We start from the raw sequence: 17,243 nt of genomic DNA, 5'->3' as shown, positions 1-17,243 counted from the left end.
CCCCATGGCTGAGTGGTTAAGTTGGCACACTCTGCTTCAGGGGCCCAGGGTTTCACTGGTTGGGATCCTGGGCGTGGACACGGCACCACTGCTCATCAAGCCATGCTTAGGCTGCATCCCACATAGCACAACCAAAGGGACCTACAACTAGAATATACAACTATGTACTGGGGGGCTTTGGGGAGAAGAAGAAGAAGAAGAAAAAAAGAAGATTGGCAATAGATGTTAGCTCAAGTGCCAATCTTTAAAAAAAAAAAGCTCAGAGAAGTGAGCACAATGAAGTGGATGTACTATATAAGGTTGGAAATCCCAACCAATGATTATGTTCCATGGGAAGACAAGAGGATACTCCATTTACCAAGGCTATAAGGAATGTGATGGTAAGAGGTGCACCAGCACCACTAGAAGTTCAGTAGTGGTTCAATGTAGGTCAGGACTGACAGGAGAGGCTGTTACAAACTAGGCTCACTAACAGCAATGGGGCGACAGGATTGAAACAAGAGGCAGGTGGAAGCACTTAACTGCCAGAAGCCAGGTAGATACAATTATTATGAGTGGAAAGGTCCAAGTGACAGCCAAAGAGGGCTGACCCTCAGAGAACTAAGGAGATGGTTAACAGAACACAGCATCCCCAAGGGCAAAATAGATGGGCAGTCGCCCCATAAAAAGTGGCTATCCTTTGCCCACTTTCTGATCCGAGCCAGTTTTCAGACCCTGAATTCATTAAGAGATGGTCAGCTCACCAAAAGGCAAACACCATGGCAAATATACACAGTAATGACTTCCTTAGTCCTTCTCTCAAAGTTCACATACATACATGTATTACTACTTTTTTCTTTTTTTTTTTTAAAGATTGGCACCTGAGCTAACATCTATTGCCAATCTTCTTTTTTTCTTCTTCTTCTTCTCCCCAAAGTCTCCCAGCAGATAGTATATTCTAGTTGTATCTCCTTCTAGTTCTGCTACGGCGGACGCTGCCTCATCATGGCTTGATGAGCAGTGTCATGTCCTCGCCCAGGATCTAAACCAGTGAAACCCTGGGCGGCTGGAGCAGAGCGTGCGAACTAACCATTCCGCCACGGGGCCGGCCCCCATACTGTTTTCAAATATATTTTTAGATATAGTTGTAAGAAACAGAATACAAGTTAATTTAAAATTGTTAGTGAATCCACAGTAGTTCTTGTTATTTTGCATTTTCTCAAATAACAGACGTTAAAAATATCTCTTTGGTCCTCTGGGGTGGTCTGTTTAAAAAGGGGTCCTTACAGCATTTTAAACGTGCATGCCTTTCGCAATGTGTATGTGTATAAATGCAGGCTCTTGAGAGCAGGATCTTGTCCTGGTGACTTATTCACCTCATTCAGCCTCTAGCTCAGTGCCTGAGTTCAGGCATACAGTAGGTGCTTGATAAACATATGTTGAATAAATACATGCACATGCAAAACAATTTTGTTTGTTTTCGTAAAGAGTGAATGGATATCTTGGGAAGGTAAAATTTTACAGTTTTTATTTTCCCTTTATACTTTTCTGTTCCTAATTTTTTTTTTACAATAAGTAGGAATCATTTTTATAATCAGAAAAAAAAATTATTCTATTTCCCCAAAAATGTTAAAAAAATTTGATAAAAAATTCATACTCAGTGTAAAAGGTTCAAACAGCACCAAAGTGTACAAATTAAAAAATAAAAATCTCCCATCCCCAATCCTCTTCCTCCAGTCCCTTCCCACTCTACTGTAATCTCTCTCCCCATACAATTATAACAATTACAGCCGACATTTGAGTACTTACTCTTTGCCAGCAAGTATTCAAAGCATCTTTTTTACATGAGTTAACTAATTTAAACCTTATCACAACCAAAGGGGCAGGTATTATCATTACTCTCATTTTACTAACAGGAGACTCACAGGTTGGGTTCTCTGGGAAGCCAACTCAAGAAGTTTAGTGTAGAGGATGTTTATTCATTCAATTTAGACACTGTTTAGTCTCGATATGGACTAAATCCAGTCCATAAATCATTAGAAGACCCCTTGCAGAAAGATCAAAATCAATAGATTTCACTCAAATAAAGAACATACCTTTCTTAATTGCAGTTGAAGACCACTGACTATATAATGGCTTTCTTTTTTTTACCACATTTAAAGAGGGTTCTTACAGAAGGGCACTAGGCTCCAGGGCGGCCAGAAACAGGAGAGCTGGCCCGGTCCTTTTGGGTCATCCTGGCCATGGGCTCAGTTCCAAGGATATGTTGGGGGACAGAAGTCTAAGGGTTATATCTCAGGAAAAATCTTTTGGAGTAAAGAGGTAGCTGGGCCTTATTTAGGTTGCTTTCTCTACCTTAATCCTGAACACCATTTCAAGCTAACTGGCAGCAAAGTGGACATCTAGGTATGTGTTTAGTTCCAGGGATTTCTCTTGCACATTTGTGAGATATATATATATATATATATATATATATATATATATATATATATATATATATAAAACTTTCTAGAGAAAATAAAATTTAGACAGTAAAGGGGAAAAGAAAAAGGGAGCCATAGAGCAAGAACTCATTAGCCTGCCTGTGCCCAGGAACGGCTAGGGAAGAATGGGGTCCAACTCGCAAGTTCACTATCAGAATAAAGATTTAATGGACTCCGAAAAGTTTTGAGAACAGTTTCAAATTATTATTGCTTACACTCCCTACCGTATATTCCAAATCCCAGGAAAAAAAAAATCACTTCTGGAGTTGTCCTTTTTATCAGCTGACCTCAACAGGCATAAAAATGAACTTATTTCCCACACACATCAGGGTCCCAAACCTCCTCTCCACTTGTGTTATCTTGATGAAGGGCCCACTGACCACTAGCTTCCTAAGCCAGCACCTAAGCATCATTTGTGTTTGGGACCTCGCCTTACCCATCTCCCAACTAATCTCCAAGTCCTGGGAATTCTACTTTCCAAATTATCCAGAATCTATCCACTTCTCTCCATTTCCACTGCTTCTTCCTTAGTTCAGGACGCCATTGTCTCTTGGCAAAATGACACCAATAGCCTAAGTGGTCTCCCTGGACTTAGTCTCACTCCTTTCTAATCCGTTCGCTACACTGCGAATCTTTTAAATCTTTTAAATCTTTTTAAAACACAAATCTAATAATATCCTTAAAATCTTTCAATATTAAAGTTCAAATTTCATAATATAGCTCATGCTTTGAATGATGCGGCCAATGCGTCCCTCCGCAGCCTTATCCTCACACACCACACCACCAGTACGGCCGTAATGAACTTTCAGTTTCCTGAACCCAACTTTTTCCGTTATCGCTGAGCCTTTGCCCACGCGGTTCTCTGCTCGGAACACCCTTCCCTCTACTCTTCTTTTGCGTAACTCAGATGCGTCTTCCAGGTCCCAGTTCAGTTGTCACTCGCACTGCTCAGGCAGGCACAGTTCATCTCCCAACGGGTGCTCTCGGCATGGTCCAGGCAACTTGTGTCTTCCCGGCGGGGGGCCCCTGACGTCGCCCTCGACACTCCATCAGTTTCAGACAGTTGAAAGTCTCCTCAGAGAAGACCCAGATGCTTGCGGCTCCAGTCCACGACAGGTAGGCAGCACACTGACCTCCGGCCCCGCAGCGCAGACACACCCAAGGTTTCCAAGGCCCCGCGCTGGGCAAAGGACCGCGGTCCGCTGTCCGGAACCCAGCCTGGTGCGAGGCCCCGCCTCCCACGCTGCGTCGGGGCGGGGCAGGGCGTGGCGCTGGGCTCCGGCGAACGGCGTGCGCCGAGCGGGAGGCGGGGCCAGGGGCGGAGCGGAGCGCGCATGCGCGGTCGCCTTTGTGTGGGTCGAGCGGTGGTGGTGGCGGCGGCAGTGGCGGTCCCACTGGCAGGCGGGCAAGAGGGGAGTCCGGGCGGCGTCCGGCGTGGGAGCCGGGGGACGACCATGGTAAAGAAGCGGAAAGGCCGCGTCGTGATCGACTCGGACACGGAGGACAGCGGCAGCGACGAGAACCTGGATCAGGTGAGGGCAGGCCGCGGAGGCGCGGGCTGGCGGAGCGGGAGGGCTGAGTCCGGGCCACGGGAGCAGAGAGCCGGCCGGGCCCGGGGCCTCCCAGCCCTAGAGCCCGGCCCACCTCGTGCCCTGGCCACCGCTGCCGCCTCCTTCCTGTCTTCCCCGTAGCTCCCGGGGCCCTCGGAGTCCGGCCAGGGCCTGGAGACGGAGCCCCCGAGGACTTGGCGCCTTGGGCGGGGAGGCGGGGCAGGGACCGGGATGGTGGGCCTCAGGCTCGGGGGACCGGAGGAGTCTGCGCTCTGCCGGGGCTAGATCGGGGCGGCGAGGTGTAGACCAGGCGATCTCGGCCCGGGGAGATAGGAAGTATCGCCCGCCAACCCGGGAGGCTGGGAGGTTTTGGAGGAGGTGCAAGGGTGAGTGTGGGGCGGTGGGGGTGGGGGGGCGGGTTGCTGAGAAGGTGCGGAGTCTGGAAGATGAAGTTTTGTAAACAAGGGATATGGACAGAAAGGAGGGACACTCGCACATGTTCCGGGGAACCTTCTCCGCCGTGCATAGCAGGGAAGACTTAGCCGTGGGCACGAATCTGTTTGGCAGCTAGGGTCGTTTGTGGTTGAGAAAGGTCCCCGTTGAGATGTCAGGTCGAAGAAAAGTCTTGGGAGGAGGAAAGAGAGCAGAGGTGGAGAAATATATAGGACAGCATAGAGGGACTGTGGCCGAGGCCTCTTTCATGCAGCATCCCAGAATTATTTTTTCCTTGAGGATTGTGCAGGAACCATTGAAAGTAACTTTTGGTCTCAGTGTGGTGGTGTTGCTTGAACTGTTTATATACTCCAGAAAATACTGTAGGGAGGAATCTGCCCTTTTTAAGCAGTGCTAGTGATACTAGGAGATAGAGTTTTCCCTCATGTTTTGTGAGCAAATAATATAAAGAATATGCAAGAAGTAGTAGCTTTGTAAGTTGAGTAGAGATAGTACTGAACTTGAAATCTAAAAATTTGAGTTTTAGGCTGGGCTGGGCTGTTGTCTAGCTCTGTATCTTTGGTTGTAACTGTAAAATCTAGATATAAGGTCAGCCTGTGCATCTAATTGGGGTATTGTAAGCATCAAGTATTTGTAAGAATTAACGTTGGTACAAGCACTTGCAAACTAAAGCTTTTGTATAAATGCCTTCTTGGGGGTTCTTTTTATTAAGCCAGAGGTCTCAGGACTAAAATATTAGGTGTGAAAGGGGAGGACTTTAAGAAGGAGGCACTGGAGAAATGTTGAAGAAAGGAGGGCTGTTTTGAAAATGGTTATGGAGGTGGGGCCTGTGGAGAACTATCAAAGGAATAGAAACTTTGTTTTGAGATAGGAATTGAAAGGTAAGTTGAAAATGTTCTCACTGAAATTTACAGAAATATATTCTTAACTGTAAAAGTTTGGTTAATAATCTTAGACTGGCGCTTAGGAGAATTAGAATCGTTTTTGGTTTTTTAAACTATTTTCTGATCTGGAAGTGTAGATATTTCCGATAATAACGTCAGCTGCCATTTACATAGTGCCAGCGGTGAACTAGTCACCTTAATTGAGTGCTTTATTTACATTGTCAAGTTTTCAAATGATGGTGAAGTTATCATTTTCCCCACTTTACATGTGAGGAAAATGGACGTTGAAGAAGTAACTTACCTAGATTCACACAACTTCTAAGTGGTAAAGTTGGAATTTGAACCCAAATCTGTGGGACCGCAGGACTATACTCTTTCCACTATACCAACTTAATCTGTTAGTCTTTTAATTTTTCATATTGCAAACTGAGAGTAATGTTTCATGGCCATTTTCAATGTTGCTAGAATTCATATTTGTAAAATATATTGAATAGAGGAAATTGGTACATCAATTAAAAAGATTTTTTAGGGGGCTTCTTTGGTAAAGCACTCTCAAGCCATCTGTTCTGATGATGAATGAACTAAGTTGCAACTTCTTCTGTCCTTAGTGGTTTTCCGCAGAATTCTAACAAATGAAGTGAGTTTGAGAGCTTCTATTTGTGGTAGAGAGATTTTACCTCATCCACCAAGAGCTTTTCCAAAGAAGAGAACTGGAAGGGATTGTAACTTTAAACCCAACTCTATCTTTTTTGTAAAAAGAAATTAGCATGAAATTTGTAAGTAATACCTAATACATTTTAACAGCAATTTCAGCTTCCTCCTCTTCAACCACTCATTGGCATTCTTTTATCAGATGGGAACCAGTTCAAAATTCCCTTTCCCTGCACATCCTAACAGAGGCACCAGTGCCTGTCTATTGCTCTGTTCTATCAGTTTGCACTGTGCCAGGCTCTCAGAGGAATGATCACAGAAAGAGATCACTGCTCACTAGAAATTTTCACTAGAGACCTTTAGGAGAAGTTCAAAGTCAGCCATATTTGGGGGTCTTTATGAATCTTCAGAACAAAATTAATGAATTCTGGGCCTTTTCTGACCAATATGCCTTGGGCTGCCGCTCCATCTAGTTCTGGGTCTTCATTGTGGGTATAACATCGTATTTGCTGTCTAGTATATGGTCTTTGTGGAAAAGAACAAACCATGACAAATCTCTCAGTGTCTAATGTGAGAGTGGAACACAGTTAGTAAGGAGGTCCTTTGTCCTTGGGTTTTCCAGATGGGAGTCTAAGCCATTATGTCAGAAACGTCTCCGACTTAGTCCTTACTGAAAGTGAGGCAGGTGAGCCTTCTACATGGGTTTTTCCTGGTGGTGGGAGGAGGACCACCTGTGTCAGAAGCTGCCTGGGTTGCTTATTTAAAATGTACTTTGCAGCGGCTCCCATCCCAGGCCTACTGAATCAGTCCTCAGGGGATAGAGCCCTCCACTCTGCGTTTTCACCAGGTACAGCAGAGGCACTTGCTTATGTTAATGATTGAGACCAGTGTCTGTATGCAAGTTAATCTTTTTAGTAAGACACTCTAAGTGGTTTGGGAGAGAAGTAGCTTCCTCTCTTGGCCATAGTGTGTGCATGTGTAACCGAAGGAACTTATCAGAGATGTTTAAGGCAGCAAAGCTGCTGGTTCTTCTAAATCTCTGAAGCTGTGTGAATTGTTGGGATGCTTTGCACTGAGGCCTATTTCTTTTTTTCCTTTCTTGAGGGGAAGAGGTATGTAATAACTGAATCAGAGTTTAAAATATGTTTTAACTTTCAAAGGTTTTTAAAACTCAGACTTTGAGAATTTGAAGGATTTCTTTTAACATGGGACCTGATAGTGACCTTACTTTTTTATGTTGCCACACCCTTTCTTCAGCATTTTAAAATTGCAAATCATGAAGATACTTGCCTTTGGCACCTCTCGGAAAAAGACAACAGAATTTAGGCTTTTTAGCCTGTCATGCACCTCCCTGGAAATAATGTGTGTCACTCTTTATGGAATAATATTTGAGCAATGGGTCCTATGAAATGAAAAACACCCAAGATAATAAAGGAATCAGAGTTCTCTATTCAGATCAATACAACTCAGTATTTATAAAAACTTTACTTTGCCTTTCTCAAGAAAAAAAAATTGCGTGCATACTGAGATGCTTTATTTCATAATTTCCTTTTTTCTTTAAAATGGTGGATTATGTTGTCATGTCCTGTTTTTCTCTGCTCATTCTACTTGAAATAACAATAATTAAATTTGTCTTTGAAAGAATAGGCCCCCTAAGTATTTTCTAGGAATTATTTTTAGACATTATGTGTAAAAAATAGCATTGTTATAAAGTATCCTTTCATAAACCTTCTCCATAAAACTTGGGAAATTTAAAAATTGTGCTTCTCATCGTTGTCTTTACATTAGAGCAGAGTTTGAAATATAGGATGAATTCGTGTGAAGTGTCAGTGTTAACTTGTGAAGTTCTTAATTTGTGTCATAATGTTGCATCTAGCTTGATTTGCTAATTTCACTCGACTTGTCTTTAGACACAGTGCCCAGAAGATTGAGTCTCATGGGAGCATTAACAGAGAGACTTAGGAAAAATTCAAAACCCGTCTTTTGACACACAGGTTCTGTTGGTGTACTTATGCTCCCTTCCTAGACTGTATAAGGTCCCCAAGGGCAGAGATGGTTTATCTTTCAGCAAATGTGTTAGACAGTGTGGGGCACTAGGTCTATTGGGTGAACAAAATGGAAGCAGTTGCCACCTTCAAGTAGCTTAGAGGAGGGAGAGAGAGAGGGAAAAGCGGGGAGAGGGAGGGAGGGAGGGGCAGGCATTGCTCAGAGAATCATTTCCTTACAACTGCGCTAGAGGCTGTGAAGGAAGAGCAAGGATACTGTGAGAGTATGATCAGGGACCTTATACTAGCCTGACTGGAGTGACATTTAACCCAAGACCTGGAATATGTGTTAGGGAAAAGGAGATTAGGAGACTGAAGAGGACAGGGACGTGTTGAGTGTTCATGGTTGAGGGATCAGCAAGTACAAAAGCATTGAGGCAGGAAGGACCAAGCACCCCATGCAACTGAAAGAAGCACAGAGTGGCTGGGATATACCTAGTTGGAGAGAGTCGTACAGATGAAGCTGCAGCGTAGTCCCTGTATCCTTTGAGGATGGAAAAGCCAGTTTAGTGGATCACAACCAACCTTAAAAATGAAAACAGAATTGAATCGAATAGAAAACATCAAGTGTGTCAGACCTAGTAAAGAGAAGTTTCATGAAACTTCTGTTTCACATATATGCATGTGTGTGGATGCTGGCTCATGAGGTATAATTTATATGGGCTGGGGTTAGAAAGAAAAAGTTTTAAAGCCACTGGCAAGGCCGTGTTGGCAGTGTTAAGGACCTTGGACTTTATTCTGAGCGTAATGAGAAACCATTAAAGGATTTTAGAATGAAAGAGGTGTTCAGATTTGTCTTTTAAAAAGCTTGCCCAGGCTGCTGTGGGGAGAGTAATCTGGAGAAGAGACTCCAGTTAGGTGGCAGATAGAGGAGCCCAGGTGAGAGGTGGTGGAGAGCATAAGTTCAGCTAGAATGGAAGCTCCAGGAGGCCAAGGCTGTTCGTTCCCCGTAGTATCCCTGTGCCTAGAACAGTGCTGGGCCTGCTGCAGGCACCTCATCAGTATCTGTTGACTGCATGTGGACTCGGACTGATATGGTAGTTATAGAGATGACAGAAAGATTCAATTGGACATTTTAGGATATGAAACTGAGAGGACTTAATGACTGATTAGATATTGGGGTGAGGAAGTGGAGGTTCTGGCATGAGATGAGGAACCTTGGAGGAAGATCAGGTTTAGAGGTGAAGAGCATGAGTTCAGTCTTGGATGTGTAGAGTTTAAAGTTGTCCATGTGGGACATCAAGTAGGTAGTTGAGAATAATGCCTGTCTGGCACAGAGTAGGCACTTAATACATCTTTGTTGAATAAGCAAATACTACTTGGCATATCCACAGTGGAAAGTTTTCTAACTTTGCTGGTTACAGTGGGATTACTTAGAGTTAAAGACACTCAATTAGGGGTTCTTGCTCCAGCCCTTCTACTCTAGTACCAATATCCCTTCTTTACCGGGTAGAAATGTGCGTTAGTTAGAGAGTACATTAGAGAGAGAGCTAAGTAAAAGCAAGTAACAACAGTAGAATATTTTTTTTTAACTTTTAGTACCTTTTATTTTGAATGGGTTGAAAACTGATTTTATTTTGTCAATTCTATGGCATTGTGGGCATTTATGTAATTCAGTATTTTATCTACAATTATAATTACTTTACTGGAACTTTGAAGAGAAAGTTACTACATTTAGTGCCAATCATGTTAAATGTGAAGGATTGTTATGCTGCCACTTTGGAATTATTACTTCAGAAGGGTTTTTGTGTGTGTGTTCATTGTTTTGATTTGTTTTCTTTTTTTTTAATTATAGAAATAGTACATGCTTGTTGAAATAGTTCCAACAAAATAGAAATACCTCCCTGACTCTGTTCCTTACCCAGTGTCCGCTAGTGGAATCATACTCCTCCACCAATGGGTTTGACATTAAAGAAAGAATAGGAATCAACATCTCAAATTTAAACCTCTGTGAATTGCTACTCTCTCCTCAGCCATCTCTCAAATCCTCCCACTTCCCTTTGTCCCTGTGGCTCCCAGACTTGTCCAGGCTTCCATCCACGGTGGTGATGCCACTGTGGATTCCTTCTGACTCCTGTCTACACTTCTACCCTGGCCCTTCTAGTCTGTTCCTCTGTCAGTCAGAGTGCTCTTTTAAAACCCTCAAGGGATGGTTCCTCCCCTGCTTGATACCAGTTGATGGCTCCCCACTGCCTTCAGATAAAATCCATGCTGCTGATCCTGCCGTATAAACCTCGGAATGAGCTGGTTTCTTTTTACTTCTAACCTACCTCATTCCGTTCTCCCGCTTGCCTGCTAAGCTCCAGTCACACTGGTTCTCTTTCAGTTCTTTGGCTATGTCGAGCTGTTGGCAGCTTCAGGGCCACTCCTATTCCGTCTGGAGACCTCTGTCCAGAAAACTGCACCCCTCTTTCTACCCTCCGGGGTTTCTAGTCTCAGTGTAAGTGCCATTGCCTCAGAGGGGCGGCCCCTGATCACCCTATTGCAGATAGGTTCTCATTCATTTGATTCACTTCCCTCTTAGCACGTATCGTTAGATATAACTGTTTCTTTACTTGTTTGTTGTCTGTCTTCCTCCCTTGATTTTAAATTCTGTGAGGTCAAGGACCGTGTATCTTTTCTTCGTGCTATTACCAAGGGCTTAGTACCTAATAGGTGCTGCTAGAAGGGTGACCATCTGTCTCGGTCTGCCTGGAACTGAGAATTCAGTCCAGAATTCAGGACTTTCGGTGCTAAAACCAGGATAATCCTCAGCAAACAGGGATGTTTGGTCACCCTAGCTGGTAGTAATTTCTTCCATTAGCTATATTTTTGGAATGAATAACTGAAAAAGAGCTCAGCATGCTAATTAGCTATAAAAACTCTGTGGTTTATCCATATAGGCTTTTATTCTCCTTTTCTGGGGTGCAGAATATGTATCCCACTTTCATGTGATCATGGGAAATCTGACTAAAGAGATGGCATTTAATTTCCTTTAAGTAAGTTAAGAGGGAGCTAAGTTGCTTTATTACAGGTTGATCCTGACATGACATCACAAAAAATACACTATTCGTGAATGACGGGTTAGGGGGATTAATCCTCAGGGTTATGAGTCTTCACATATTGATGGATTAAAGTTCTAATCTTAATCAGAATAATACTATTTTAATTAACATTACGTAGTACAATTAGACTTGCTTTATTTTAGGGTCTCAGTTTTGGCAGTCTAGTTTAAGGAAACTGCTCTAGAAACCAGATGTGGCGCCCTGCACAACCATTCCTGTAGTATGTTGGGCATTGGCATTACTCTAAGCAGATCTTTAGTTCAGCTTAAATTTGGTATCCATGCTGGTACCCCCACTGCCATTCTCCTAGAGGAATGCTGGGATAAGTAAGGGAAGGTTTTCACTGGATGAGATGAAATACAGGGATGATGGTGAGAGAGAACCACTGGATACATAGAAACATTGTCTCAACCAGTGTGGCGCAGTGAAGTAGGCTGGCAGAAGAGAGCTGTGGATGGACCCACCCCCTGTGCATGAGTCAGTTTTAGATTGGCTTTTTTGAGTACAGGTGTTGGATAAATCAACCCCTGCGGGTAGCAGATCTGACAGTCTCTTCATGTGTGCAGTGTTGGAAAGGCCTTTCCATGGCACGTCGGTCTATTCAGTTATACTTATGAGCCCTCAATAGAATAAATGGACTTAACTATAAAGAGCAGCCTTGCCATGAGTTCTCCCAGTAACCTCCTGTTCACTTCTCAACTTGTAGAAAGGGTATCTTTCAGTTAAGAAACTGTTAAGAAGGTCTTTGCTGTCTCCATACTATTGTTAGCATGGTATTAAATGTCATAGAAGAGGAGGAACTGTGCCAATCAGATGCAATTGTTTGTTGAGGAAGAAGAGCCATTTGTTAGGTTTTTAGTATAGAATGGAACCTCTTTTTGTGAACCTCGGAAGATCAGGAAAGAGATTACTTACCAGAAGTCTTCCTGAATTTTTTAGGTTTGCATTAAGGTAATGTGGGGAAAAAGATAATAGTAAAAGTCATACACAAATACCATATAACCCAGCAATCCCACTCCTCGCTATTTACCCAAGTGAGATAAAAACTTAGGTTTACACAAAAACCTGTACATGAACATATAATCTTCCCCAAATGGAAACAACCCAAATGTTTTTCAACTGGTAAATGGATAAGCAAAGTGTGGTACAGCCATACAATGAAATACTACTTAACAATAAAAAGGAACAAACTACTGACACGTGCCGCAACGTGGATGAATGTCAGATTCATTGTGCTAGGAAGCCAGACTCAGAAGGCTACATACTGTATGATTCCATTTATATGATGTTCTACAGTAGGCAGATCTGTAGGGACAGAAAACAGGTCTGTGCTTGCCAGAGGTTAGGGGAGGGAAATGAGGAGCATCAACTTCCTGAAAAGGCTAAAAATCGTAAGAACTCTACTTTTTCATACCCAAATGGTAACTCCTATTGACTAAATGCAAATTACAGCAACAGTTGGGGGGATGGTGGAACTGTCCCCTATCTTGATTGTGGGAGTGGTTAAACTATGTACGTATTTGTCAGAATCACAGAACTGAACAGGAGAAAGGATAAAATGTACTGTATGTAAATTACACCCCAAGTTTCAGAAAGACTGTAGACATACAAATATTGCTGTAATTTGCGTTTGGTTAATAGGAGTTACCATTTTTGTATGAGAAAGTAGAGTGTTCTTATAATCTTCAGCCTTTTCAGGAAGTTGGTATGCTAGCGCTCTCTAATGAAAGGAGAAGAGTAACGTTTCATGACTGCTTATGTAGAGGAGAACGTCAGCTGTTAATCTGAGAAGGTCATTTTCTCAATCTGGCCAAGGAGGGTATACTCCTAAAATAGAAAGAGACTGGAAGAAGAAAACAGATACTTTGTAGCAGTCTATTATTTTAAAATCTATCTTGGCACTTGACCTATAGTTGTATAGCACCATTATCACCAAGGAATAATACTACTAGTATTTATTAGTTGTATTTTTCTCTTTTTTTGGCAGAAGGGAAAACCTTTTAGACAGTAAACTGTGACTGAATTAGGAGCTAGGATTCTCTCTGCCTTGGTTTGAATCCTGGCTCTGACATGTACTAGCTATGTTACCTTTTTTTTTTTTTTTTTTTTTTTTTAAAGATTTTATTTTTTTTCCTTTTTCTCCCCAAAGCCCCCCGGTACATAGTTGTATATTCTTCGTTGTGGGTCCTTCTAGTTGTGGCATGTGGGACGCTGCCTCAGCGTGGTTTGATGAGCAGTGCCATGTCCGCGCCCAGGATTCGAACCAACGAAACACTGGGCCGCCTGCAGCGGAGCGCGCGAACTTAACCACTCGGCCACGGGGCCAGCCCCACTAGCTATGTTACCTTGAGTAAGTTACTTAACCTCTCCTGCTCCTTAGTTTGTCTTTACATGGAGATGATAATGATACTTACCTTAAGGTTGTTGTGAAGGTTAAATGGTAGATGCTTTGAAAAATATTTGGTATCTAGTAAGTACAATATAATTGTGAACTGGTATTGATATTAGCAGAGAGCAAGAACCAGGGTAAGTGACCTTTTGTTGCATTTTTGATTAACTGGACTGAGTTGGGGAGAAGTAACAGGAGAGGGAACCACATGAGAGAGCAAACCCTGGTTTGTGGCCGTGACTCATTAAGTGGCACATCCCTCTCCCTGTGATCTCTCTTAAATCACCAGGACAAGACAGAGGTGGGGAATGGGAATACTGGGGTTGTCAAATTAGGATTCTCATGTAGTGGCCAGCACATTTACTGGTGGTTGTCAGACCCTGGATTAACCACTGGAAATATACTTTTTTTTTTCTGGTTGAAGCATGCAAAATAAAAAAATGACCTCAGAAACTTGTAGTTTGTCAGCTTATTCAGAACAGCCCCACAAATGTCAGTTTTACCGTGAGTTACAGTAAGAGGATGCTCAGAGTATTAGTTAACTATACTAGTCAGAAGTGAGCAAATTCCTTTTGTAGTCGTGGCTCTTATCATATCAGTTCCTGAGAATCAGTACTTCTGTAGCTTATAGAGGAAATGGTGACAATTTGGAAGTAGGCTCCAGTTCAGTTTTCTAGTCACTTTTCCATTTCAGATATACATTTCTCATTAAGACAGAAGGGAACAGGTTTTGAAAACATTTCTTTAGCACTTAGGAATACTGGTAGTCGATCTGTTCATGTGATAAAAGTTCTCATGATGATGTCCTTCAATTGAAAGCACAAAGAAGTAGAAGAGATCTAGGGAGGGTGGGCCTATTATGATTCTTGGATATTTCTTCTCTGTTAAATAAAACTCACGTGACTACTTCTGCCCTAACAGGAGCTCCTGTCCCTGGCAAAGCGAAAGCGCAGTGACTCTGAGGAGAAGGAGCCTCCTGTGAGTCAGCCTGCAGCCTCCTCAGACTCTGAGACGTCCGACAGTGATGATGAGGTGGGTGTGGAGGGTCTAAGCCCCTGGAACCGACGGGGTATTTAGGGATCCCTGAGTTGGTGACTCCTGATGGCCTCTTTTTCTTAAACTGAGACCTACAGCTTAAGATCTGTGGGAACTTCTTGAGGAAAGAAAATTGTTTAAGAAAAACGCTCAGGTTGTCATATTCCTTGTACTGCTAGTTACCTAGTGGGTATCTCTGCAGGACATTCATAGCCATTCTTTAGTCTCCAGTTTTCACCCCTGTTGTAGGTGAAGGGGCACAATTTGTTGGTCATCATCTCTTTTATTTATCTTTTTCTCCTCTTCTTAATCCTACTTTCATGTTAGAAAAGAAATTCTATCAAGAATGCCATATTTTCATGGGGAAATCTTTAGCAGGACAAGAAGCTTTCTTTGGGGAGATTGAATCAGCATCCCTTGGAGTGATGGCATTAACTTTTAGGGAGGAAAATCCAGCTGTTCATTGTTTAATCCAAAGTGACTTTCCCAAACTGCCCACCAGCAATAAAGGCCCTAAATCAGAACCCTACTGGGAGACAGAGACAAGGGGAAAGGGCTGCCAAGCACTCCCACGTGTTCCTCATTGGAGTTAAAATACTTTTTTTCCCTTAGTAATTTCCTGGAGAGACTGGATATCACCTTTCTGTTTAATCTCTTACCCTGCAGTCTAGGAAAATATTTTTAACAATGTACTTATTTTGTTTTAAAATTCCACTAAAGTAAAAAGTGTTTTTTATTATAATGAAATTTAATTAACAGCTAGAGCAGTATTTACCAATGCCCTGCAGATGCAAATTAGGAGTGATTGCATTCTGATTGACTGTAGTGATGTTCTCCTAATCTTAAATAATTTAATAGAATTAAAATTGCTTTCCACAGCAAGAGGTGGTGAATGAGTAAGTTTTATTCTTTTGTTTCATTTATTTTTATTGGAGGAATCTTAATTCTTCTCAGATTGATAAAATAACCCAATCTGTTAGAAAAGTGGTAGACTCTATGGATGAATTTGCTCATTTGTTTGGTTTTTCCATTTTCTTTTTTTAAATGCATAGACAATACAGGAAAATCTTAAACAATTCCCTTTCCCACTATTCCTACATCAACTACTTTTGTTTCGTGTTTCAGAAGTCAGCAGCTGTGGGTTTTTTCCCCCCACAATCTAGTAAGTTTGAATCCGTGTTGTGTCTGAATACCCTGTAACGTGTTTATGGTGTTTGCAATTACTTAAGATACAGGCAACAACTATCCCTTGAAGTATTTTGTTCTCTGTATTCCTGTCGTTAAATCAGAGTCCTAAGCGTGCAGTAACTGTAGGGATTCCATTCATCATTTTTAGCTGCTTCTACCAGGAGGCCAGAGTGTGTGTCACCTCCACAGCATTAGAAGAGCCCAAAACTTACGCTGGAGTAAATCCAGCATCTGCGAAAATCTTTACAGCTTAGAGTTCCCTTTGTCAGTTGCAGCTACTTAACCAAATCTAGAAGTCCTCACCTTAGGATACTACCCGTTACTTATGCACTTATTGGAGAAAAAGCTGATGGGCAGGCTGCATCCTGCCCAGTGGGGAATGAGGCTTTGAGTAATTTCCCCTGCAAGGTTGTTAGCTCCTGCTACTGCCTCCAGGTCTCAGCCCCCAGGCCCACAAGCTTCTTGCAGCTCTATTCCAGCCTCCTTACCCCCAGCCCCTTGCTGGGAAGAGCAGCCTCAATATCACAGCCGTCCTGAAAGGTGCCTGTTCTTAGGCCTGCTTTATCACTCTTTGGCCCAGGCTAGTTAGCACAGAGCACCTCAAACTTAGGGCAGATATTTCATTATTTTGGACAGTTAAGCAAATTGTTCAAAAAGATTAAGAAAATCTTTTTTAAAAATCCAACCAGCCACTAGAAAACTCAGTGATGTTACTGTGCACTCAGATTTATGGCTGCCGTAGAGATATTTTAGAGTAGGTTGGAGACTTCTGAGAGATCTTTAGAATATAAAGTTTGAGACAGAGGCACTTGCTTTTTTTCTTGTCTGATAATGACTATTCGTACATCTCTGTAGGTAAGAATGACATCCTGAAGTAATTTGCTATGTCTTCTAACTTCTGCTATGGCTTTCATATCCTTATTACCTACAAACTAGCCTTTTAGAAATTCGGTTGTTAAATTGTCAATTCTCAGTCAGATGGGGAGCCTACTTGCGCCAGAAGCTACACTGGAGTTTTTTCAAATACACCTCCCAACCCTTGCCCCCTCCCACCTCGTTTATTGTTTATTGTCATTAGTGAGCAATGAATACAGGTAGAAGAAGTATGTTGGTCCCCTCAGATTTGCCAGGACAGAAAGCTGGGCAAGAACAACTGAGTTAGAAGGTTAATGACTGGTTTGTTATAAGGAGAGGCATGTACTGATTTTAGAGCAAGAAGATATCTAGCTAATTGATCAGGGAGCAAGGTGGGAATAGAGAGAAGTTAAGAAAGTTTCCTATCCAGAAAAAGTGGCTGTACTGGTCATTAAGTATAAGGTTTAATGAGAATAGTAGATGTTTCATGTATAGTATCTTTGCAGGGAAAGAAACCTAAGTTTAATGAAAGAGAATACACTTGTGTGTTATTTTTGGTGAATGAATTATTCTCAGAGATATCTTGGGGCACATGTAAAGGTAGGAACCTGGACTCTTTCTGTTTTTTTTTTTTTTTTGAGGAAGATTAGCCCTGAGCTAACTACTGCCAATCCTGCTCTTTTTCTG

General features: G+C 42.4%; 1 protein-coding gene across 1 annotated transcript in view; it reads left to right on the top strand.

Annotated features, from left to right (window-relative positions):
* The first annotated feature begins 3,758 nt into the window (after positions 1-3,758).
* The window catches only part of RTF1 (RTF1 homolog, Paf1/RNA polymerase II complex component), a 42,708-nt gene continuing 29,223 nt past the window's right edge, over positions 3,759-17,243 (top strand). Inside the window, exons 1-2 of the mRNA XM_023619581.2 lie at positions 3,759-3,994; positions 14,400-14,510. Of these exons, the coding sequence (XP_023475349.1) occupies positions 3,797-3,994; positions 14,400-14,510 (309 nt within the window). The 5' untranslated portion in view covers positions 3,759-3,796. The remainder of the gene's footprint in view (positions 3,995-14,399; positions 14,511-17,243) is intronic.

The sequence above is a fragment of the Equus caballus genome, chromosome 1, assembly GCF_041296265.1.
Source record: "Equus caballus isolate H_3958 breed thoroughbred chromosome 1, TB-T2T, whole genome shotgun sequence".
In the NCBI taxonomy this organism is placed as follows: Eukaryota; Metazoa; Chordata; class Mammalia; order Perissodactyla; family Equidae; genus Equus; species Equus caballus.
This window is presented reverse-complemented; position numbering and strand designations above follow the sequence as displayed.